Source organism: Scyliorhinus torazame, chromosome 1 (genome assembly GCF_047496885.1).
Source record: "Scyliorhinus torazame isolate Kashiwa2021f chromosome 1, sScyTor2.1, whole genome shotgun sequence".
NCBI lineage: Eukaryota > Metazoa > Chordata > Chondrichthyes > Carcharhiniformes > Scyliorhinidae > Scyliorhinus > Scyliorhinus torazame.
Genome location: NC_092707.1, coordinates 333,155,200 through 333,180,714, shown reverse-complemented (window position 1 = coordinate 333,180,714; position 25,515 = coordinate 333,155,200). Strand labels below are relative to the sequence as shown.

At 49.3% G+C, this 25,515-nt stretch overlaps 1 protein-coding gene across 1 annotated transcript in view; it reads right to left on the bottom strand.

Moving 5' to 3' along the window:
• The window catches only part of smyd2a (SET and MYND domain containing 2a), a 77,761-nt gene that overhangs the window by 5,596 nt on the left and 46,650 nt on the right, over positions 1-25,515 (bottom strand). Inside the window, exons 7-10 of the mRNA XM_072508982.1 lie at positions 21,023-21,125; positions 20,068-20,178; positions 15,337-15,457; positions 9,351-9,525 (exon numbers count right to left, since the gene is read on the bottom strand). Of these exons, the coding sequence (XP_072365083.1) occupies positions 9,351-9,525; positions 15,337-15,457; positions 20,068-20,178; positions 21,023-21,125 (510 nt within the window). The remainder of the gene's footprint in view (positions 1-9,350; positions 9,526-15,336; positions 15,458-20,067; positions 20,179-21,022; positions 21,126-25,515) is intronic.

The window sequence follows — 25,515 nt, the reverse complement described above, 5'->3', positions numbered from 1 at the left end:
CCTTCACAAACCCAGTTTGGTCCTCGTGGACCACCCCCGGGACACATTCCTCTATTCTCATTGCCATTACCTTGGCATCTACATTTAGGAGGGAAATAGGTCTATAGGACCCGCATTGTAGCGGGTCCTTTTCCTTCTTTAAGAGAAGCGATATCGTTGCTTCAGACATAGTCGGGGGCAGTTGTCCCCTTTCCTTTGCCTCATTAAAGGTCCTCGTCAGTACCGGGGCGAGCAAGTCCACATATTTTCTATAGAATTCGACTGGGAATCCACCCGGTCCCGGGGCCTTTCCCGCCTGCATGCTCCTAATTCCTTTCACCACTTCTTCTACCTCGATCTGTGCTCCCAGTCCCACCCTTTCCTGCTCTTCCACCTTGGGAATTTCCAGCCGATCCAAGAAGCCCATCATTCTCTCCCTCCCATCCGGGGGTTGAGCTTCATATAATTTTTTATAAAATGTCTTGAACACTCCATTCACTCTCTCCGCTCCCCGCTCCATCTCTCCTTCCTCATCCCTCACTCCCCCTATTTCCCTCGCTGCTCCCCTTTTCCTCAATTGGTGTGCCAGCAACCTGCTCGCCTTCTCCCCATATTCGTACTGTACACCCTGTGCCTTCCTCCATTGTGCCTCTGCAGTGCCTGTAGTCAGCAAGTCAAATTCTACATGTAGCCTTTGCCTTTCCCTGTACAGTCCCTCCTCCGGTGCTTCCGCATATTGTCTGTCCACCCTCAAAAGTTCTTGTAGCAACCGCTCCCGTTCCTTACTCTCCTGCTTCCCTTTATGTGCCCTTATTGATATCAGCTCCCCTCTAACCACCGCATTCAACGCCTCCCAGACCACTCCCACCTGGACCTCCCCATTATCATTGAGTTCCAAGTACTTTTCAATGCACCCCCTCACCCTTAGGCACACCCCCTCATCTGCCATTAGTCCCATGTCCATTCTCCAGGGTGGGCGCCCTCCTGTTTCCTCCCCTATCTCCAAGTCCACCCAGTGTGGAGCGTGATCCGAAATGGCTATAGCCGTATACTCCGTTCCCCTCACCTTCGGGATCAATGCCCTACCCAGCACAAAAAAGTCTATTCGCGAGTAGACTTTATGGACATAGGAGAAAAACGAGAACTCCTTACTCCTAGGTCTGCTAAATCTCCACGGGTCTACACCTCCCATCTGCTCCATAAAATCTTTAAGTACCTTGGCTGCTGCCGGCCTCCTTCCAGTCCTGGACTTCGACCTATCCAGCCCTGGTTCCAACACCGTATTAAAATCTCCCCCCATTATCAGCTTTCCCATCTCTAGGTCCGGAATGCGTCCTAGCATCCGCCTCATAAAATTGGCATCATCCCAGTTCGGGGCATATACGTTTACCAAAACCACCGTCTCCCCCTGTAGTTTGCCACTCACCATCACGTATCTGCCCCCGTTATCCGCCACTATAGTCTTTGCCTCAAACATTACCCGCTTCCCCACTAATATAGCCACCCCCCTGTTTTTCGCATCTAGCCCCGAATGGAACACCTGCCCCACCCATCCTTTGCGTAGCCTAACCTGGTCTATCAGTTTCAGGTGCGTTTCCTGTAACATAACCACATCTGCCTTAAGTTTCTTAAGGTGTGCGAGTACCCGTGCCCTCTTTATCGGCCCAGTTCAGCTCTCTCACGTTCCACGTGATCAGCCGAGTTGGGGGGCTTCCTACCCCCCCCCCCCTTGTCGATTAGCCATCACCTTTTTCCAGCTCCTCACCCGGTTCCCACGCAGCTGTATCTCCCCCAGGCGGTGCCCCCCCGCCCATCCTCTCCCATACCAGCTCCCCCCTCCCCCCAGCAGCAGCAACCCAGTAATTCCCCCCTCCCACCCCCCCCCGCTAGATCCCCCGCTAGCGTAATTACTCCCCCCATGTTGCTCCCAGAAGTCAGCAAACTCTGGCTGACCTCGGCTTCCCCCCGTGACCTCGGCTCGCACCGTGCGACGCCCCCTCCTTCCTGCTTCTCTATTCCCGCCATGATTATCATAGCGCGGGAACCAAGCCCGCGCTTCTCCCTTGGCCCCGCCCCCAATGGCCAACGCCCCATCTCCTCCACCCCCCATCACCACCTGTGGGAGAGAGAAAAGTTACCACATCGCAGGATTAGTACATAAAACCCCTCTTTGCCCCCCACATTCGCCCCACCACTTTGTTCGAACGTTCTTTTTAATAACCCGCTCATTCCAGTTTTTCTTCCACAATAAAAGTCCACGCTTCATCCGCCGTCTCAAAGTAGTGGTGCCTCCCTCGATATGTGACCCACAGTCTTGCCGGTTGCAGCATTCCAAATTTTATCTTCTTTTTATGAAGCACCGCCTTGGCCCGATTAAAGCTCGCCCTCCTTCTCGCCACCTCCGCACTCCAGTCTTGATAAACGCGGATCACCGCGTTCTCCCATTTACTGCTCCGAGTTTTCTTCGCCCATCTAAGGACCATTTCTCTATCCTTAAAACGGAGGAATCTCACCACTATGGCTCTGGGAATTTCTCCTGCTCTCGGTCCTCGCGCCATCACTCGGTATGCTCCCTCCACCTCCAACGGACCCGTGGGGGCCTCCGCTCCCATTAACGAGTGCAGCATCGTGCTCACATATGCCCCGACGTCCGCTCCCTCCACACCTTCAGGAAGACCAAGAATCCTCAGGTTGTTCCTCCTTGCGTTGTTTTCCAGTGCCTCCAACCTTTCCACACATCGTTTCTGATGTGCCTCCTGCGTCTCCGTCTTCACCACCAGGCCCTGTATATTGTCCTCATTCTCGGCTGCCTTTGCCTTCACGACCCGAAGCTCCCGCTCCTGGGTCTTTTGTTCCTCCTTTAGCCCTTCGATCGCCTGTAGTATCGGGGCCAACAGCTCTTTCTTCATTTCCTTTTTGATCTCTTCCACACAGCATTTCAAGAACTCTTGTTGTTCAGGGCCCCATGTTAAACTGCCACCTTCCGACGCCATCTTGGTTTTTGCTTGCCTTCCTTGCCGCTGTTCTAAAGGATCCACTGCAATCTGGCCACTCTCTCCTCCTTTTTCCATCCGTATCCAGGGGGGATTCCCTTCTGGTTTACCGCACAGTGTTTTTAGCCGTCAAAATTGCCGTTGGGGCTCCTATCAAGAGCCCAAAAGTCAGTTTCACAGGGAGCTGCCGAAACGTGCGACTCAGCTGGTCATCGCCGCACCCGGAAGTCTCTTCCCGTGTACTTAATGATCTGTTGAGCTGCTCGCAGAAAAATACTTTTCACTGTACCTCGATACACGTGACAATAAACAAATCCAATCTGTAGACATTTTTTCAGCACTAAATGCACACTGTTGCTGATAAACCAATATTTAATAAATATGTTTCTCTTTTTAAAATATATAAAAACACTGGTAGTGATTAGGTGTTGCCATGGATAAACCCACAATCATTTTACTGCCATGGACACAAGTTCAAATTGTGCTCAAATTCAGACAGATTAAATCAACAATTGGATGAAAGTCTACTTGTTGTCAGCTCTGATTTTGCGCTGTCTTAACTTTGTTCTTAGTGAGCTGTATGTCCAAATCACAAATCCATCTTTAATCTGGGACCAAATTAAGAATTTGTCTCTGAAAGAGTTGATGTGGAAAATTCAGCTATTCAGTGATATCGCAGGCACCTCAACTTTTCTTGGAGATTTGGACACAGTGAGGAGGTTTTACCCCAAATGTCACCTCTAATGGCACACCAGACCTGAAATGCTGACTTGACGGGCAGAATTTAACAAAAAAATGGCAACTTGTCAGTTCTGGCGTGAAAAACTGTGAATTACACAGACTCTTGAGCCTCTCAGAAAATAGAAAGTGTGTGTGTAGATAATACCATCACTCGGGTGAGGCAGAGACTCTTCGAGCTGGAAACCAGCTTCAAACAGATCGGGGCGCCATCTTTAAAGGTCACCCAACCAGTGCTGCAGCTGAACGGCACCCAGGCCACTCGGTGGTCTTGGGAGTTCTCTCTCCCTCCTCTGCCCCCCCTCTCCTTCCTCTACCTCTCTCCCTCCTCTTCCCCCCCCACAGACAGACATCGGTGGCAAATCGCTTCCCACCCGTCCCCTCATTCCATGAAGGTGGAAGATCCGGAGAAAGTTCTCACTAATGACATTGCAATGTCTTAAATTGAGGTTCCTGGACTTCCTCGGTGCGATTCCGACTACGCCACGGGAGAGTGTGGGGGGGTTCCAAAAGCTAATCATGCCTGAAAAAGTCACGGTTTTGATTCGCTCCGAATTTTAAGCCCGCATCAACTTTCTCACGGACGGAGAGAGGGAGCTCAAAATCATCCCCTTGGAAACTGCTCTCCCAGTGAGAAACCTCGGGCGGGATCCTCCAATCCCGCGGCAGAGTGTCCACGCCGTGGTAAACTCCGTCACGTTTTACGACGGCGTGAACGGGCCACTCCCAGGGCTAATTCTGGCCCCTCCAGGGGGCCAACGCAGTGCTGGAGCGGTTCGTGCCGCTCCAGCTGCAGATCCTGGCGTGAACTGTGCGCCGCGGGATCCGCGCATGCACAGTTGTGCCGGCGCCAACGCGCGCATGCGCAGTGGCCTCCTTCAACGTGCCGGCCCCGACACAACATGGCCCAGAACTACAGGGGTCGGCGCTTAGGAAAGGAGGCCCCCAGCCACAGAGGCTGGCCCGCCAATTGGTGGGCCCCCGATCACGGGCCAGGCCACATTGGAGGCCCCCCCCCCAGGGTCAGAGCCCCCCTCCCCCCACTCGACTCTTACACGCCGAGGTCCCGCCGTCCCAGAGCAGGTTAGAACGGCGCCGGCGGGACTCGGCTCTTTTCTTACGGCCGCTCGGCCCATCCGGGCTGGAGAATCGGTGGGCCAGCCGGGTAGAGCGGCCCGAGACTGGTGCCGCGCCAACGGCGCCGATTCTCCGCTCTGCCGTCAGGGCGGCGTGGTGTGATTCGTGTGGCCCGCCACCGATTCTCCGACCTGGCGAGGGCTCCGAGAATCCCACCCCTCATCCACCAGCAGCGCATGCCAGGAAACCATGGCACCTGAGCTTTCATTTTAGCGGGAGCAAAGGCACTATTAGCTCATTCGTGACTTCCTGACAAGTGTTTCTAATGCATAAGCTCCAGCTTTATTAAATTGGTCCTTTGGCATTCGGACGGGAAAGATGGTGAACCTCCCAGTATTGACACCTTTTACCGTGCAGAATAAGTTATCAAATATCCCAACAGAAACCGATCCAGTCAATGCCACTGAACAGACACTCATTTTGCATCAATGTATCCATTGCCCAATCATGTAATGGAACAGTTATGACATGTTTTACTCTGCGACACATATTATTGCAGTGTGTGCTCAACATCAAGGACCAGGCCCGCATGTCAGCCCTTGCTCCCAATGAGGAAAAGTGTTACCTTCCTTTAGAAATTGCATTCTTCAGGAACAGAAAGCCTCGTTACTGGGGGAAAAAAGACTGGATAATCATCATTCTAGTGAATTGTGTAGTTTTGTCTATGATCAATTACCCAGCTTTATTTAAAATGCATGTTAAATTCAACCATAGATCAATAAAACAGATTACACTAAATTGTAATATTTAAATTTTACAACTCCATGGCTCAAGAAAATATGCATGGTCTCACGGATTCTCCTAAAAATGATTTTAGATCAATATCTGCGATGCAAGTGCACGCTAAACTTCACTTGGGCTAGAGGGCAGTCACAGGAAGAAACTTCACTCAGGCTATTGGAAGAGAACTGCTAATTGCCCAATATATTTCTCAAACGCTGAAGGAAGTGGTTGATTGACAGGTTTTTGCATATCAAAGGTTATCAAAAAGCACCTTCTGCAATTGAATGGTCACCTAATTTAAAACATTTTGATTGTCTGCTGCATCACACTCACATCTCTGCAGTGTGTTCGCCACCCAAAATAGTTGTTAGTTTTGTTTCCTTCCCTTTTTCTGATTTAACTTGTTTCTGACCCTTGAAAGGGCTGACAAGGAGTCACATTTTCCCGGACTGTTTCCATTTTGCCCCTTTTAGTACTGAAGCAGGTGCAAGACAAAAAAACATTCTCAATCACTGTTGTGTTATGTAATTTGGAATAACACAAGCTGCCACTTGTTGCAGTTTTGAGTAAAAGATGCTCCAGACTTTGAAGTGAGTTCAATGTGTTTTATTGAACTATTAGCACAGTTCTCTCTGCTAATCTAAATGTAGTAACTCAGTGTAACTGAACCAGCCTTGCTCTAAGCCACGTGCTGGGGTGTGATGCTAAGGATACACCCTGTCTCACTCTGTAGATGTTGGTCTGTGGAAAGAGGCAGGGTGTGAGAGCCTCATCCCTTTTATAGTGAGATACCACCCCCGAGTGTCCTGACTGATCACTGGTCGTGTCCTATTCTATGTGTTCATTAGCTGCAAGTTTACATATCATGACATCGCCCCTTTTTTAATGTTTTGTTGGCGTATGTGAATGTATTTAAATGTGAATGAGTCTGTCTAACGTGACTGGCGGAGGACAACAGAACAGAGCAAACAAAACATATGTTCACAAGTCCAGTCTCTGAGGCTTGCGTCTGATCCTGGTCGACCGCTGGAGGTGTGGCGGAGGGGACAACGGCGCCTTGACAGGCGGGATGGAAGCCTGACTGGTGGCCTGACTGGGTGCGAGGTATCAGGAGGTGGCAATTCAACATATGGAAATGGAGGAGAAAGTGGTTGCGGGCAGGCAACTTTGCACAGTGCCCATCGATTCCTTCGCATGATGGAACCATCAGCCAAATGTACAACATAAGAGCGGGGCGCGGCCTGTCGAACAAAGACAGCCAGGGCAGACCACCCACCATCCGGTGTCTTGATCCTGACAGTGTCTGCTGGGGATATCACGGCCAGATCGGTGGCATGGTAGTCCTGCTTTTGACGGTCTCTGAGCTGCTGCATCTTCTGCAGCACCGGGAGGTGTTCCAGGTTGGGCAGGTGTATGGCTGGAAGCATCGCCCGCAGGTCCCTGTTCATCAGGAGTTGAGCCGATTATTAGGAGAGGGAATGGAAGTCCTTTCGAGAAGGAAACCTGCTGTCCTTACCCAGTTTCGCCAACATGTGACTCTAATCCCTGCAGAAGGACACTGCCTTCTGGAGACATCACCGGCACCCAGTGCCCTCCCAGGAGCCTTCTGCCACTTCATGGCACCCATAATTTCCTGCACAAAGCAACAGCTTCCAGGAGGTGAGATTCAGAACATGGTTAAAATGTCATTATACTTGGTACAGATCATATCGAAAGGTATGATCCCCTTTTAAATGCTTACCTAGAGAGTTTTAAATATACATAGAACGTACAGTGCAGAAGGAGGCCATTTGGCCCATCGAGTCTGCACCGACCCACTTAAGCCCTCACTTCTACCCTATCCCCGTAATCCAATAACCCCTCCTAACCTTTTTGGTCACTAAGGGCAATTTATAATGGCCAATCCACCTAACCTGCACGTCGTTGGACTGTGGGAAGAAACTGGAGCACCCGGAGGAAACCCACGCAGACAGGGGGAGAACGTGCAGACTCCGCACAGACAGTGACCCAGCGGGGAATCGAACCTGGGACCCTGGCGCTGTGAAGCCACAGTGCTATCAACTTGTGCTACCGTGCTGCCCATCGACACTCTCTATTCCAGAAGACAAAACTATATTACAGCTACAAATGGGATTTTCACAGTAACTTCATTGCAATGGTAATGTAAGCCTACTTATGACAATAATAAAGATTATTATTAAAAAATGAAATCCCATTGTAATAGTTTCTCCATGGCAGCGGTGTCTAAGACCAGGGGCATAGGTTTAAGGTGAGGGGTAAGTGGTTTAGAGGGAACCTGAGGAAACATTTTTTCACCCAGAGGGTGGTGGAAATATGGAACACGCTGCCTGAGAGGGTGGTGGAGGCAGGTACTCTTACACCATTTAAGAAGCATCTGGACGTGCTCTTAAATCGCCACGGCATAGTTTGCATGGACCAAGTGCTGGCAAATGGGATTAGTATAGATTGGTATTTGATGGTCAGTGTAGGCATGATGGGCCGAAGGGCCTGTTTCTGTTCTGTACTGGATGAGTCCTAAGACTCAAAACCAGAGCGCAATATAGACCCTGAAGGCATAAAGCATCACTTGACTGGCAAGACTGAGTGATAAGGCTTCTTATTTGCATACGGAGGGAGACAAAGAAGAAATATTAAAGGGCGAATATTGGATAGAATTTATTCGATGGTTTTGGTCTCGAACTGAACATCAATTGTGATCGAAAAGGGTAGGCAGGCAGATAACTTAAGGTGACACACCAGATTAGGCAGAGAAAAGAAATCTCTTGTTCAACACTATCACTACAGTTAAAATTGGAAAATTGCCACGTGGAGGACTGCAAACACCAAACCAGCTCGATTCAGCCCATGCAGTACAAGCAGGAGATCATAGGTCTCTTTTTACTTGGGTCAGTACAAGCTCGTTTCCACATCTTCCTTATTGATCATGTTCTCTCTACACAGGGAATCAGACTGAGTTCCATGATCTTATTTTCCCAACTCACTAATTTGAAATGACCTGTATTTTCTGGCATGCTTCTCAGTACAAAAAACAATAAACACCATATTTCTTAGGACAAGAGGAGGCCATTGCTTTTAGGTTCCTTGCACATGCACAGAATGTCGGCTCCTCTCACGGAAATTGTTGGCCATCGCATACAAATATAAGTTTGTTAGCTGAAAAAAATTATAAATTTATCCAGAACACAACAGGGGTGGCACGGCGGTTAGCACTGTTGTCCCACAGCGCAGGTCTTGGGTGCCTGTCTGTGTGGAGTTTGCACTTTCGCCCTATGCCTGCGGGGGTTTCCTCCGTGTGCACTGGTTTCCCCCACAGTCCAAAGATATGTAGGTTCGGTGGATTAGCCATGATCAATTTCTCCTGAGTGTCCAAAGCTGTGTAGGTTAGGTTGAGGGTTTACAGGGATAAGACGGAGGGGGTAGTGGTGTTCTTTCAGAGGATCGGTGCCGACCCGATGGGCCGAATGGCCTCCTTTTACACTGTAGGGATTCTATGATTTTATGAACTTCAAATCTGCCAGCAACTACTGCCATGCATTTTTTAAGCATGCTTGCAACTGTGCACTGCATGCAACAATTTATTACCAAAGGCGTATTCTGCACAACTCTTAGTGTGACTCCTGCAGTAGTTGGATTTGTCTATGTTTAATATTACGGTTCGAAAACCTGGAGAAAGTAAATACAAGCTCCCTCTGGGACTCATCTTGTGCAGAAACTACAGAAAATTCTGTATCAACAGCAGTTATATACTCTATTCCTCACCTGTAAGGTTTGATTATTTTTTGACCGTAACGTAGAGCTCCATCCCAATCTTGCATGTACAGGCAGACTCCCATGGCCTGGTACATCATGTGCAGCATATAGACATTGTTATCCTCAAAGATCGAGCCCATTTTATCCAGGCTTAACTCGCAGATCTCCAGCAGCTCACTAGGGGGTGCCAAATAGTTAAGAATTGTACCGAGAATACCAGGGAGCTCCCAAAAGCCAAAACGCATTGGGAGATTACAACAAATATACTTTTTTTTAAAAAAAATAATAAAAGATGTCATCAGAGGAAAGAAACCAGACGGACCAGCCGACATCAACACTAGAAACAGCAACGGTAAACCCAGCCGTGTCGCCATACAAAATCCTCCTTACTAACATCTTGGGGCTCGTGCCAAAGTTGGGAGAGCTGTCTCACAGACTAGTTAAGCAACTGCCTTGATATTGTCATACTCACAGAATCATATCTTACAGACAATATCTTACAGACAATGTCCCAGACACCAACATCACCATCCCAGAGTCCCAACAGCAGGGCAGACCCAGCAGAGGTGGCGGCACAATTGTATACAATCGAGAGTGAGTTGCCTTGGGAGTCCTCAACTGACTCCGGACCCCATGAAGTCTCATGGCTTCAGGTCAAACATGGATAAGGAAACCACTTACATTCCTGCTGATTACCACGTACCGTCCACCCTCAACTGATGAATCAGTGCTCCTCAATGTTGAACACCACTTGGAGGAAGCACCGAGGGTAGCAAGGACGCAGAATGTACTCTGGGTGGGGGTCTTCACTGTTCATCACCAACAGTGGCTCGGTAGTACCACCACAGACCAAGCTATTCGGGTCCTAAAGGACACAACTGTTAGACTTGGACTGCAGCTGATGGTGAGCGAACCAACAAGAGGGAAAAATATATTTGACCTCATCCTCACCTATCTGCCTGCCGCAAATGCATCTGTTCAGCTCAGCATCGTAGGAATAGCCACTGCACAGTTCTTATGGAGACTAAGACCCATCTTCACATTGAGAATACCATTCATCGTGGCACTACCATCATGTTAAATGGGGTAGATTTAGAAAAGATCTAGCAACTCAGACTGTGCATCCATGAGGCGCTGTGGGCCAGCAGCAGAATTGTAGTCAACCACAATCTGTAACCTCATGGCCTGGCATATCCCCACTACCATTGCCACCAAGCCAGGGGATCAACCCTGGTTCAATGAAGGCCATGATGTGGTCACCTGAGGAAGGAGCAGTGCTCCGAAAGCTAGTGATTTGAAACAAACCTGTTGGACTTTAACCTGGTATTGTAAGACTTCTTACTGGTTCAATGAAGAGTGCAGGAGGGCGTGCCAGGAGCAGCACCAGGCATAGCTAAAACTGAAGACTCAACCTGGTGAAGCTACAACACAGGTCCAATTCTGTGCCAAACAGCATAAGCAGCAAGTGATAGAGCTAAACAATCCCACAACAAACGCATCAGATCTAAGCTCTGCAGTTCTGCCACATCCAGTCGTGAATGGTGGTGGAGAATTAAGCAATTCACTGGAGGAAGATGCTCCACAAATATCTCCATCCTCAATGATGGGGGAACAAGGCGGAGGCATTCGCAACGATCTTCAGCCAGAAGTGCTGAGTGGATGATCCATCTTAGTCTCCTCCAGAGGTCCCCAGCACCATAGATGCCAGTCTGTAGCCAATTTGATTCACCCCACATGATATATAGAAACAGCTGAAGGCATGGATACAGCAAAGGCTATGGGCCCTGACAATATTATGGCAATAATGGGGGCAGCACGGTAGCAAAGTGGTTAGCACTGTGGCTTCACAGCACCAGGGTCCCAGGTTTGATTCCTACTTGGGTCACTGTCTGTGCGGAGTCTGCACGTTCTCCACCTAACCTGCACGTCTTTGGACTGTGGGAGGAAACCGGTGCACCGGGAGGAAACCCACGCAGACACGGAGAGAACGTGCAGACTCCGCACAGACAGTGACCCAGCAGGGAATCGAACCTGGGACCATGGCGCTGTGACGCCAGAGTGCTAGCCACTTGTGCTACCATGCTGCCCTGGTGGTCTTGATAGGGTGGAGGTGTGGGCTTAAGTAGGGCGCTCTTTCCAAGAACCGGTGCAGACTCGATGGGCCGAATGGCCTCCTTCTGCACTGTAAATTCTATGATTCTATAGTACTGAAGACTTGCGCTCCAGAACATGCCTTGCCCCTAGCTAAGCTGTTCTAGTACAGCTACAACACTGACATCTACCCGGCAATGTAGAAAATTGCCCAGGTATGCCCTGTACAGAAAGCAGGATAAATCCAACCCAGCCAAATACCACTCTATCAGTCTACTCTCCATCATCAGTAAATGATGGAAAGGGTCTTCAACAGTGCTATCAAGTGGCACTTACTCAGCAGTAACCTGCTCACAGACGCTCAGTTGGGTTCTGCCAGGTCACTGAGCTCTTGGCCTCATTATAGCCTTGGTTCAAACATGGACAAAAGAGCTGAATGTCAGAGGCGAGGGGAGAGTGACTGCCCTTGACATCAAGGCAGCATCAAGGAGCCCTCGCAAAACTGAAGTCAATGGAAATCAGTGGAAAAACTCTCCAATGGCTGGAGTCATACCAAGCACAAAGAAGATGTTGTGGTGGTTTGAGGAATCATCTCTACTTCAGGATATTACTGCAGGAGTTCCTCAGGGTAGTGTCCTAGGCCCAAGCATATTCAGCTGCTTCATCAATGACCTACCTTCCAACAGAAGGTCAGATGTGGGGATGTTCGTTACTGATTGCACAATGTTCAGCTCCATTCAAGACTCCTCAGACACTGAAACAATCCACATGCAAATGCAGCAAGATCTGGACAATATCCGGACTTGGGGTGGCAAGTAACATTCACGCCACACAAGTGCAGGCAATGACCATCTCCAATAAGAGATAATCAAACAATCGCCCCTTGATGTTCAATGGCATTGCCATCACTGAATCCCTTCCACTATCAATATCATTGACCAGAAACTGAACTGAACTAGCCATATTAATACTGTGGCGGCAAGAGCAGGTCAGAGGCTAGGAATCCTGTGGTGAGTAACTCACCTTCTGACTTCCCAAAACCAGTTCATCATCTACAAGGCACACGTCTGGAGTGTGATGCATATTCCCCACTTGCCTGGAGGAGTGTAGCTCCAACAACACTCAAGAAGCTCAATACCACCCAGAACAAAGCAACCTGCGTGATTGGCACCCCTTCCACAAGCATTCACTCCCTCCAACACTGATGCACAGTAGCAGCAGTGTGTACCATCTGCAAGATGCACTGCAGGAATTCACCAAGGCTCCTTAGGCAACACCTTCCAAACCCATCTAAAAGGACAAGGGCAGCAGATACATGGGAACACCACCATCTGTAGTTTTCCCCTCCAAGTTACTCACCGCCCTGACTTGGAAATATATCGCTGTTCCTTCACTGTTGTTGGGTCAGAATTCTGGAACTCCCTCCCTAATAGCACTGTGGGTGTATCTACACCACACAGGCTGCAGCGGTTCAAGAAGGCAGCTCCCCACCTCCTGCTCAAGGGCATTTAGGAATGGGCAACAATTGCTGGCCTAGCCGGCAAAGCCCACATCCCATAAAAAATGAACAAAAATAAAAAATTCTTCTGTGTCACTCCAACTCTTTAGACTTTTGCACAAATTGTGTCCTCAGCAGTGCTGGGACTGCAGATGGGCATTTTCCTTTCAACCGGAGGGCATTACATTTATGATCCATCTTCACAACATTTTGTATATCAAAACAGAAACTAAAAATTCCTTCTTACCTACACAATCTCAGTGGTAATAATTCAACGGTATCTAAAAAAATTTCTTCATACCTAGGAATAGAAATGGCTCTCGGTCGGTGGTACAAAATAGGCATTATGAGATTGGATGTCTGTTACAAACATACCAACTGGGAGCAGTAGACCATTTGGCAACATGAGCGTGCCCCACATTCAATAGTCCATGGCTAATTTAACTGTGGCCCCAAGTGCACTTTCCTGCCGACCCCCAATAATCTTCGGCTTCCTTGTTCGTTAAGAATCTCTCTATTTCTGTCTGAAGATATTCAATGACCCTGCCCTCCCCTGCTCTCTGGGGAAGACAGTTCCAAAGACTCATGACCGTCAGGGAAAATAATTCTCATCTCTTGTCTTAAATGGGAGACCCCTAATTTTTAAACTGTGTCCGGGACAGCACGGTGGCGCAGTGGTTAGCAATGCTGCCTCACGGCACCGAGGTCCCAGGTTCGATCCCGGTTCTGGGTCACCGTCTGTGTGGAGCTTGCACATTCTCTGCGTCTTTGCGTGGGTTTTGCCCCCACAATCCAAAGATGTGCAGGGTAGGTGAATTGGCCACACTAAATTGGCAAAAATGAATTGGGTACTCAAATTTTTTATTTAAAAAAAAAAAATTGTATCCCTTAGTTATAGTCTCTGCCACAAACAGAAATATCCTCTAGCCATCCACCCTGTCAAATCCCCTCAGGATCTGATGTCTCTGCAAGGCCACCTCAAATTCTTCTGAACTCCAATGGAGACATGCCCAACCTTTCCTCACAAGGGGACTAGTACCTCCCCAACCATCCCAGATATCAGTTAAGGGCATCTTCTCTGAACTGCTTCCAACTCATTTACACCTTTCTAAAATAAAAACTATGCAGAGTACTCCCAGATGCAGTCTCGCCAACTGTATCAAAATATCCCTATTTTTACTCCTCATTCCTCGTGTTATAAACAACGCTGTGCTTAATGTTCAGTTCCATTACAGCCAATCAAACAAAAACAGGCCTTACAATCTGATACCATCCGTTTAGTGTCACCACTGAAGTCAAATTTCCTGACACAGACTGAATCTTCGCTGTGGCTTTAATATCCTTTGTATGATCATACACTCAAAAAAACAGTACTAATTGCAGCCTGACATTCTTTCTGCTCCTAATCTCCAAGGCCTGATTTATGAAACCCAAAATAATACGATTAATCTTTTTAAAATTCCTTGCAACTGCAAGCAAATGTGTTTTAATTAATTATATGTTTCTTCATCACTTTTTGCATTTTTACATTCAGTTTATGCTCCTGCTCTCTGCTTTCCCTCTCAAAATTCACCACCTCACACTTCACTATAACTAAATTAAATCTGCCATTTCCTTATTCTGTCTATATCTGCCTCTCGCCTTTTCCAGATTTCCTTGATTTTTTGACCACACACTTTGGGCGGGATTCTCCGAGCCTCCGCGCCGAAATCGCGATCCCCAGAGAATCGCCGCAAATCACGCGCGGTCTACGCGGTGCGAGTAGGGGCCATTGACAGAAGCCCCCGCGGTGATCTCCGAGGACAACTTGCCGAATTCCCGACAGCCGGTGGCAGCTGCGGACTCAGTCCGTAGCCGCTAGTGGGGGGCAGGGGGATCTTTCACCGGGGGTGGGGGGGTGAGACTCACAGGCGGCCAGGCAAGCGATCGGTCAGCACCGAACCGCGGGCACGCACAATCCTGGGTGGACCTACATTCTTGGTGCCGCTCCACGGGCTGAGTCTGCCATGTCACCCAGCCGGCCGCCGGCGTGCGCATGAGTGGACTTCCGACCGGAAGTGCAGGATGCCGTATCCGCAGCCCAGAGCTGCGAGAAGCACTCAGGGGCCCTGCTAGTCCCCTGCAAATTGGAGAATCACTCTAGACTTTCTTAAGGAAAGTACAGAGTGAAATGCCTGATTTTTGACGCTGGAGTGGGGACGTAGCCACATTTTGGTGAATCCCTCCTTTATGTGGGCCAAGAATAGGAGGAGAGAATGGCCAATCTAAGTATACAAGCGGTGAAGAGCATCAGAACGAACATAGATCATATTAATTAACATGAAATAGCAGCACTAATCAAGCATGCAGTAGTTTGGTTCTTTGAGAGGTGAATGGCCTTATGACCAATTCATAGGGAAAGGATATTTTTGTAGTGCTTAGCTCTCCTGAACTCTTCAATTATATTCCGAGCATATTTAATCATATCCTTGATGACCTCTGGCTTTGGCGGTTCACCATATTTTGTAATTTCCAATTTTTCATTGTCCTGCGGAGAAGAATGGGAGAAGGAAGCACCATTAATGAAAAAACATCAGGGAACAGGAAGCAACATAATGATAAAATACCAGATTGATGGCCTTAATCAATCACCCCATCCTCCTAATCCTCAACCATCTCTCCTCCAATGTCAATCCTGGGGAGATTACCAGTGTTTTGTTCCACTCTTAATTAGCCAATTATTGCCAAAGTCTCTTTACGAATGGATTCTCTTCCCTGAACTAAATTTCTCAAGAATTTATTATTAGTGCACTCCTTTTCCTCATCTACATTCTGCCCCTTGACAAGATGATCCAAAGACACGGGGATAGATTTTCCAGTGAGTGCTGGAACCCCAATTTCAGGACCATATAGAGGTCCTGACCCTGATGGTGCCGTAGTCCTGCACCCCCCCCCCCACCCCCCCCCCAACCCTGTTCTGTAATCTGCCTCCAAGAGCCTTGTCCAATGAGTGGAGGTTTCCCAGATGGGAGGACCACTTGGAGCACTCAAAGCTGTGGGCAGCCAACTGTCCAACTGGAAAACGTAGACACTGCTAATATAGGTGGGAGACTGTGAGGGTGCCTCAAGATGGAGGCACCGTCTGATGACTCTAAAATTGTTAAATGTATGTGTGGCCTCAGCTGGCAGGCGATTATCGTGGAGAGGAGCCCCTTCACTGGATCGCCATCAGCTGTGGCCGACTGGTCCCCTTGGCTCTGGAAGAGGTGTTTTAAAGAAGGCGGCAATAATCTCTGCCCGGCAGGACACCAGGAGGCTGCTTCCAGAGACAAGGAAATTCTCTTCTCCATCGGGAAAATGGACCGTAACTGGGCTCTTAAGTGACCCAATTGTTTGCCTGCCAAGTCAGAGTAGGCTGCTCACTTTCGCCTCTGCCTATCCTGGGCAGCGTCTCGGAGATGGAAAAGCATCAGAAAACCACTATGACGGGACTCCTCAACTCTCCCCACCCTGCCATCTCCAAGGGATCAGCAAAATCCAGCCCATGGGCTCATGTTCCACATAACACTGAAGACACCCAACTCCACCCGTTCTCTCAACCCCTCTGTTGTCTCTGTGCTGTATTTGCTTGCCGACATCTGGTTTTGGATGGAAGTAATAATGCATTCATATAGCACCATTCAAATCTTCAAATGTATTCCATTAGCCTGGAACATCTTGAAGTATAGTCACTGTTGCAATACAGAGGAACACGACAGCCAATGTGTGCACAGCAAGATCCCACAAATAGAAGGGAGATAAAATGACCAAATTAGTATACTTTAGTGATTTTGGTTGAAGGATAAAATGTTGGCGAGGCTCTTTTAGAACTTCCCGTGCTTCCTTTAATCGTGCCATGGAATCTATTTCATCTGTCTGGATGAGTAAACAGGATGTCCAGATTATGGTCTCATCTCAAAATCTCAAGCCGCCAATGCCCACCTTTAATGTCATCCACCTCAGCACTGTCTCCAAAATCCCCAGCCATGCCCATGTCAACTCTGGATTCTTATCCCATCTGTGAAGCCTTCCACCTCACCCCCCACTTCTCCCTCAAATTTCAGATGATCAAAAACTTGGTTATCCACATCCCATCACTCAACAACTCTCGCTTTCCTTGCAATGCTAGTCGTTTAGTCCCTCAAGTCTGTTCCACCATTAAATGGGAACTTTGATGATGTGACTTAACTCCATATTTGCCTTTACCCTTCGCCCCATATCACATAATGGCTAGGATTCTCCAAAATCCCGGCCAAGAGTTGACGCAGGCGTCAAAACTGGCACGTGCGACACCGGCGTTTACCCCTTCTTTGGGGGCTAGAACGGCGGAGTGCTGTGCGCAGCTCCGGCGCCGAACGCCTGCCCCACACGGCCGATGCGGGTCCGTGCATGCGCGTGCCACGGCCAGTGCGGGTCCGCGCATGCGCACGCCACAGCCATCTCCGCGCCAGCCCCCGGACAATATGGTGGAGCCCTACAGGGGCCCGGCGCGGAGGAACATAGGCCCCCGCTAGGAATTAGCGCGCCAGCCGATCGTTTGCCCCCGATCCCGGGTTTGGCCACCATGGAGGGCCGCCCCCCCCTCCGGAGCCGTTTCCCCGCCCCCCCCACCAGGACGGCCCCCGCAGCCAGAATGGCGAGGTCCCGCGGGTAGGACCATACTTAAATGACGGTGGCGGGACTCGGCCCGTCGAGTGCGCAGAATCGGCAAGGGGACCACGTTCAAGAGCCCCCGACTGGCGCCGCGGTGACGCAATTGGCCCATATTCTCTGGAGAATCGGCGGCCCGGTGTCAGAGCGGCATGGCGGGATTCACGCGCCCCCCCCCCCCCCCGGTGATTCTCCTACCCGCCACGGGCTCGGAGAATCCCGGCCCATGTCTTTGGTTAACAAAAATCTATCAATCTCAGATTTAAAGTTAACAATTAACCTCACAGCAAATTGTCATGGGAAAAAGAGAGTTCAGTGCTTCCTCCATCCTTCATGTGTACAAATCTTTTCTATCTAACCTCTCAGAAGGTTTGGCTCCAACATTTAGGCTGTGCCCCCTAGTTCTAGACTCCTCAGTGGAAATAGTTCATCTGCATTTACCGCATTAGATCTCTCTTATACCTTCAAAACTCTCAAATCACTCCTTAACTTTACAAATTGCAGGAACACAACTCTGGCTGTAGGGATGATGTTTTAGTTTGCCCTCGCTGACCATTGCGGAATAACTGAACTACATTTTTAATTCTCTATGATGTAGTCTTCCCCAATCCTGCCCGCCATTCCCCCATCAACTGCAGCCTAAGATGCAATTATGTCTTCCTTTGCACCACCACTGACCGCCTCAAACACCCGTGTCATGTTCCGAAATTTCACTACTGCTAAGGTTCTCCTTGTATTCCAAGTCTGATCCAGCTTTCGGTTACACTTTGGAATATCTTATTTAGCCGTAGAACACCTCTGAAGTGCCTTGAGCATTTTAGAATAACTTGTATTTATATAAAATCAACATTAATCCAGATAAATATCACAGTAATTGTGCTATGTAAATACTATTTGTTGTTATCACAACCCATATGTTCACTGTTGCAATGGCACAGCAATGTTGAGCAGGAGTGTAACCAGCAAAATGGCACTCTGCCACCACTCCCCTCCCCTTTCAGCATGAGGAGCTGTTCCAACTACAATATCTTGGTCCATTCCTCATTCACCTCCAGCATGCCCTCCCATTCCTCTGGCACCTTTCCATTCCATCACAAGAGAGACAACACCTGCCCTTTGATCTTCCCCCTGTCCATCGTCCCATATGCTCCTTCCAGGTGAAAGACCAATTTACTGATACTTCCTCAATTTTGTCTACTCCATTTGTTGCTCACTGTATGGTCTCCTCCACATTGGAGAACCAAATGCACACTCTCCACTACGGACGCACTGTAGTAGCCGTGAGTACCACAGACAAGATGTACTGCAGAAACTCATCAAGGCTCCTCAGACAAGACCTTCCAAACCTACGACCACCGTCATCGAGAGGGATCAGGGCAGCAGATACATGGGGACATCATCACCTGCAAATTCCCCTCCAACCGGCACACCCTGTTGATTTGGAAATATCTCGATACTCCTTCACTGTTGCTGGGTCAAAACCCTAAACTCTCTCCCTAACGACACTGTGGGTGTACCTACACTACATGGAGTGGTTCAAGAAGCTAGCTTACCACCACCGTCTGCAGGGCAATTAGGAATGCTAGCCTAGCCAGCGAAGCACACATCCCTTGAATGAACCATTGAATTAATAAAAAAGAACAATATTTCTCACTATTTCTCACTCGATGTCCATATTTGCCTCTCTTTCACTCTGGGCAGAACTTTCCTGCCTTCCCGCAAGTGGGATATTCTGGTCCTGTCGAAGGCCGCCCCGTGGTGCGGCAAGCGAACAAAACAAATGGTCAGTGACTTTGGCGGGACTAGAAGATCCCATCGGGGACCAATGGCGAGTCACCCCCACCATGGAAAAACATGCCACAGGATGGCTAGAACATCCTGTGTTTATGTGTCTCTCACTCTTCATGTCTGTATGTGTGCCTCACTCACTTAATGCGGTGGTGTCATGTATGTGTGTGTTAGCGCGATTCTCTTTCTCACTGTGTCCATGTGTGTGTGTCTCACTCGGTGTCCATGTGTGTGCGTCTCACTATGTGTCTCTCACTCTCCGTGTCTGTGCGTGTGTGCCTCTCACTCACCGTGTCTGTGTGCGTCTCTCACTCTATGTGTCACGGTGTGCGTCTCTCACTCTCCGTGTCTGTGTGCGCGCGTGTGCCTCTCTCACTCACCGTGTTTATGTGTATGTGTCTCTCTCATTCACTGTGTCCTTGTGTGTGCCTCTCACTTGGTGTCCGTGTGTGTGTATGTGTGACTGTGTTTGTGTGCATGTCTCACTCTGTGTCCGTGTGTATGTGACATGTCTAATCCACAGTGACCCTGGTAGCGCTCAGATCCCTCTGTCTGAGAGCGACAGTGCACGTCTGAGAGCGACAGTGCACACCCTGGTGCACAAGTGAGTGGGTGAGGGGGGTAGGGTGCCCAGTGCGGAGGGAGGAGATAAAGAGAGCGAATGAAGTTTAGAAATGTTACCTTTGCTTTTGTCGCACATTCCCTGCAGTCGCAAGTAAAGAAATAGGAATCCCTCAATCGATCCTGTCTATCTTCAGTTGGATACAGCAGATCAATGTAGCTGGTGAAAATCTGGAGTGGAGTGGGCCAAACCAATACATGCGCAAAAGTGTGACTTTCATTTCAAAACTAGCATCAGAGCTAAAATAATATAAAATAATAATTATAAAATAATATAGATTCCATAAGCTTGCAGGCAAGACCACTTTGCAATATAAAAGCAGCATTCTGAAAATGTTATTTATTACTGGAGTACTTTGTAGCTCAATACTTTTGAGGACATGCATGTACATTCATACTACTTGTAGGATTCTTCTGGATGTCATCATGCACATAAACATAATGTCATCAAACAACACAATGCTGTCAGTCACAAAGACATGAACAAAAGCAAATTACTGCGGATGCTGGAATCTGAAACCAAAAAGAAAATGCAGAAAAATCTCAGCAGGTCTGGTAGCATCTGTAGGGAGAGAAAAGGGCTAACCAGACTCTTCCTTTCAAGAGGCCCTTTGTCAAAGGGTCACCTGGATTCGAAACGTCAGCTCTTTTCTCTGCCTCCAGATGCTGCCAGACCTGATGAGATTTTCCAGCATTTTCTTTTTAGGTACAAAGACACAAACGACTGACTATATCTGACTAAACTTCAATAACATGTTTCCTAAACACAGTGCACAAGGCTTTCCCTAATATCTATTATGGGAGTTGGTATCAGTCACTTTGCAATATTGTACACATTATTTCTAATTTCCAACAGTTGCATTTACCAAACAAAACATGGGGGATACAAGACTACACTGGTCTTTCCCATCCATATAGTCATGACACTCTACTTCCAAATGTACAATATATTTAAACAGAATTATTACGATTTAAAAAACAAAAAAAATCAAACTTGGTCATTGCTCTTGCACACCTCTTCTCCAGGGCCGATCTCTTTCACAGCTCTGACCTCTGCAGTTGTCCCCTTGTAGGTTACAATCACATTCGGGCAGCAGCTGTGATTCATCAGGGCAACGCTGTGGATGAGGAGTGATAAAAACACAGCAAAGTCAGCAGCTCAGTTTAAAAATATGCACGACTCCATAAACAAGTTGGATATACACAATTCATATCCAATATCCAAAGACAGCAAGAAAAATTAATTTGCAAATATAATGTTGTGGCAAAAGTCTGTGAATTGTTTATTTGTCACCCAGTCAGTTTGATGGTGGAGTAGTCAAGATGTCTGTGGGAGTAACTCAGCTGCTGAGTTAACAGGATGGGTGTGCTTGCTTTGAGGGTCATCAAGGACTCTCTCTCCCAAAGTGTAAAGTTTCAGTGTGACAAGAGAGCTCATTGAGGGCAGCACGGTAGCATTGTGGATAGCACAATTGCTTCACAGCTCCAGGGTCCCAGGTTCGATTCCGGCTTGGGTCACTGTCTGTGCGGAGTCTGCACATCCTCCCCGTGTGTGCGTGGGTTTCCTCCGGGTGCTCCGGTTTCCTCCCACAGTCCAAAGATGTGCAGGTTAGGTGGATTGGCCATGATAGTGTCCAAAATTGCCCTTAGTGTTGGGTGAGGTTACTGGGTTATGGGGATAGAGTGGAGGTGTTGACCTTTGGTAGGGTGCGCTTTCCAAGAGCCGGTGCAGACTCGATGGGCCGAATGGCCTCCTTCTGCACTGTAAATTCTATAATTCTATGAAACAACCCAATTGATGAGCAATGAAAATTTGAAGTTGATTCAATTAGGATCCAGAAAACAGTGTCCTATGGTTTATCAAGCTGCTCTTGCAGTCTAGTAATTCTTCTTTTTTTAAAAAAATAATTTTTATTGAAGGTTTTCACAAAATATCAATAACAAAATGAAAAAGAAACCCAACAGGGTTAAGTACAAAACACAGTCCAGAAAAACAACCCTCCATACCCCCCCCTCCCACCCTGTACATAAATAATAAATTAGCATTAACACCCCGACTTAATACAACAAGTATATACAACCCCTCAGACCCTCCAGTGTAAATAACAAAAACAAAAAATAAAATAAAGTGACCCCCCCCCCCCCCCCCCCCGAGTTGCTGCTGCCATTGACCAATGTCTACCGCTCTGCCAGGAAGTCTAAGAACGGTTGCCACCGCCTAAAGAACCCTTGTACCCTCAAGGCGAATTTCACCCTCTCCAACTTAATAAACCCCGCCATATCGTTGATCCAGGATCCACGATTGGAGGCCTCGCATCCTTCCACTGAAGAAGAATCCTTCGCCGGGCTACCAGGGATGCAAAGGCCAGAATACCGGCCTCTTTCGCCTCCTGCACTCCCGGCTCCGCTGCCACCCCAAATATTGCGAGCCCCCAGCCTGACTTGACCCTGGATCCTACCACCCTCGACACCGTCCTCGCTACGCCCTTCCAAAATTCCTCCAGCGCTGGGCATGCCCAGAACATATGAGTGTGGTTTGCTGGGCTCCCTGAGCACCTAACACACCTGTCCTCACCCCCAAAAAACCGACTCATCCTTGTCCCGGTCATGTGTGCCCTGTGCAGCACCTTAAACTGTATGAGGCTGAGCCTCGCGCACGATGAGGAAGAGTTCACCCTCCCCAGGGCATCTGCCCACGTCTCTTCCTCAATTTCCTCTCCCAACTCCTCCTCCCACTTACCTTTAACCTCCACCACAGAGGCCTCCTTGTCCTCCTGCATCACCTGGTAAGTCTCCGAGATCTTCCCCACTCCACCCAACCCCCCCCCCCCCGCGTCACCCTGTCCTGTACTGTGTGTGGCAGCAGCCGCGGGAATTCCACCACCTGCCGCCTGGCAAACGCCCTTACCTGTAAGTACCTGAAGGTGTTCCCCGGGGGGGAGCCCGTACTCCTCCTCCAGCTCACCCAGGCTCACGAACTTCCTGTCCACAAACAGGTCCCCCAACTTGCGTATCCCTGCCCTGTGCCACCCCGCAAACCCTCCACCTGTTCTTCCTGGGGTGAACCGGTGGTTCCCCCGTAATGGGGTCCCGCCGAGGCTCCCACTTCCCCCCTGTGCCGCCTCCACTGCCCCCAAATTTTGAGGGCAGCCACCACCACCGGGCTCGTGGTATACCTCCTTGGAGGGAGTGGCAGCAGAGCCATTGCCAGCGCCCCCAGACAGGTACCCACACAAGATGCCGTCTCCAGCCTCTTCCATGCGGCCCCCTCCCCCTCCATCACCCACTTGCGCACCATTGTCGCATTGGCGGCTCAGTAGTACCCACAGAGGTTGGGCAGCGCCAGCCCCCCCCCTATCTCTACTCCGCTCCAGGAACACCCTTCTCACCCTCGGAGTCCCTCGTGCCCACAAACCCCATTACACTACTGTTAATCCGCCTGAAAAAAGCCTTTGGGATAAACACGGGGAGGAACTGGAACAGGAACAAAAACCTTGGGAGCAACGTCATTTTGATTGACTGCACCCTACCCGCCAAGGACAGCGGCAACGCGTCCCACCTCTTGAACTCCTCCTCCATTTGCTCCACCAGCCTTGTAAAATGCAGGGCCCCCCAGCTCTTGGCCACCTGGACTCCCAGATACCTGAAGATCCTCTCCGCCTTTTTTAGTGAGAGCTCACCAATCCCCCTCTCCTGGTCCCCTGGAAGAACTACGAACAGCTTGCTATTCCCCATTTTGAGCTTGTACCCTGAAAAGTCCCCGAATTCCCTAAGAATCCTCATGACCTCCGGCATTCCTCCCACCGGGTCCGCCACATACAGCAGGTCGTCCGCATAAAGTGACACCCTATGCTCCTCCCCACCACGCACCAACGCCCTCCAGTTCCTTGACTCCCTCAGTGCCATAGCCAGGGGTTCAATCGCCAGTGCGAAGAGCAGGGGGGATAAGGGACACCCCTATCTCGTCCCTCGGTGCAACTGAAAGTACTCGAATCTCCTCCTGTTTGTGGCCACACTCGCCATCGGGACCTCGTACAACAGCCTAACCCACCTGACAAACCCCTCCCCAAACCTGAACCTCTTCAGCACCTTCCACAGGTACCCCCACTCTACCCTATCGAAGGCTTTCTCAGCGTCCATCGCCACCACTATCTCCGCCTCCCCCTCCCTCGCCGGCATCATGATAACATTCAAAAGCCTCCGCACATTCGCGTTCAACTGCCTCCCCTTCACAAACCCCGTCTGGTCTTCATGGATGATCTGCGGCACACAATCCTCAATCCTCGTGGCTAAGACCTTCGCCAGCACCTTGGCATCTACATTTAGCAAGGAAATCGGTCTGTAAGACCCACACTGCAGGGTATCCGTGTCTCGCTTCAGGATCAAGGAGATCAGTGCCCGGGACATCGTCGGGGGCAAAGCCCACCCCCCCCTCCCTTGCCTCATTAAAAGGTCCTAACTAACAGCGGGCCCAACAGGTCCATATATTTTTTATAGAATTTGACCGGGAAACCATCCGGCCCCGGTGCCTTCCCCGCCTGCATGCTTCCTATCCCTTTGATCAGCTCCTCCAGCCCAATTGGGGCCCCCAATCCCACCCACCAGTCCCTCTTCCACCTTTGGAAACCTCAATTGGTCCAGGAAGCGGCCCATGGGGCTGTGGGGGCTCGGATCGGTACAATTCCTCGTAGAAGTCCCTGAAGACCCCATTGATGACAGCTCCACTCCGCACCACACTCCCTCCCCTGTCCTTAACTCCCCCGATCTCCCTAGCTGCGTCCCGCTTCCGAAGCTGATGCGCCAGCATCCGGCTTGCCTTTTCCCCATACTCGGAAATCGCCCCCTGGGCCTTCCTCCACTGCACCTCTGCCTTCCTGGTGGTCACCAGGTCGAATTCGGCCTGGAGGCTACGCCTCTTCCTCAACAATCCTTCCTCGGGCTCCTCCGCATACCTCCTGTCTACCCTCACCATCTCCCCCACCAGCCTCTCCCTCTCTCACCGCTCCCTCCGCTTCTTGTGGACCCTAATGGAGATCAGCTCTCCCCTCACCACCGCCTTCAGTGCCTCCCATACCATCCCCACTTGGACCTCCCCGTTGTCGTTGGTCTCAGTCTAGTAATTCTTAACACGCATTAACAAATCAAAGACTCGTCAATAACTGAACAGCCTTGGCATTTGCTTGTGTGACAATACAATTAAACTGTGATATAGCATGGTACTTGAATAGTCCCCGGTACGGAGGGAGGCCATCTTAAAATATCCTCCCTCCCCTAGTAGAACACCTCTTCAGGAGAGTGCCTTGCCATCGGTAAGAAATGTAGAATAAAAAGTTACAAACAGTTAAAGGACAAGGAACAAAAGTTTGTAAAGATGTTGATCATTTTGTAAACACATAGTGCAGCCCACATCTCTGCACTAACAATCTTGGAGGAGTTACTAAACCTGACAGAATAATGGAACTAAATAAATACTCAGCAGGCATTAATACAGAGAGCTTCAGCAATTAG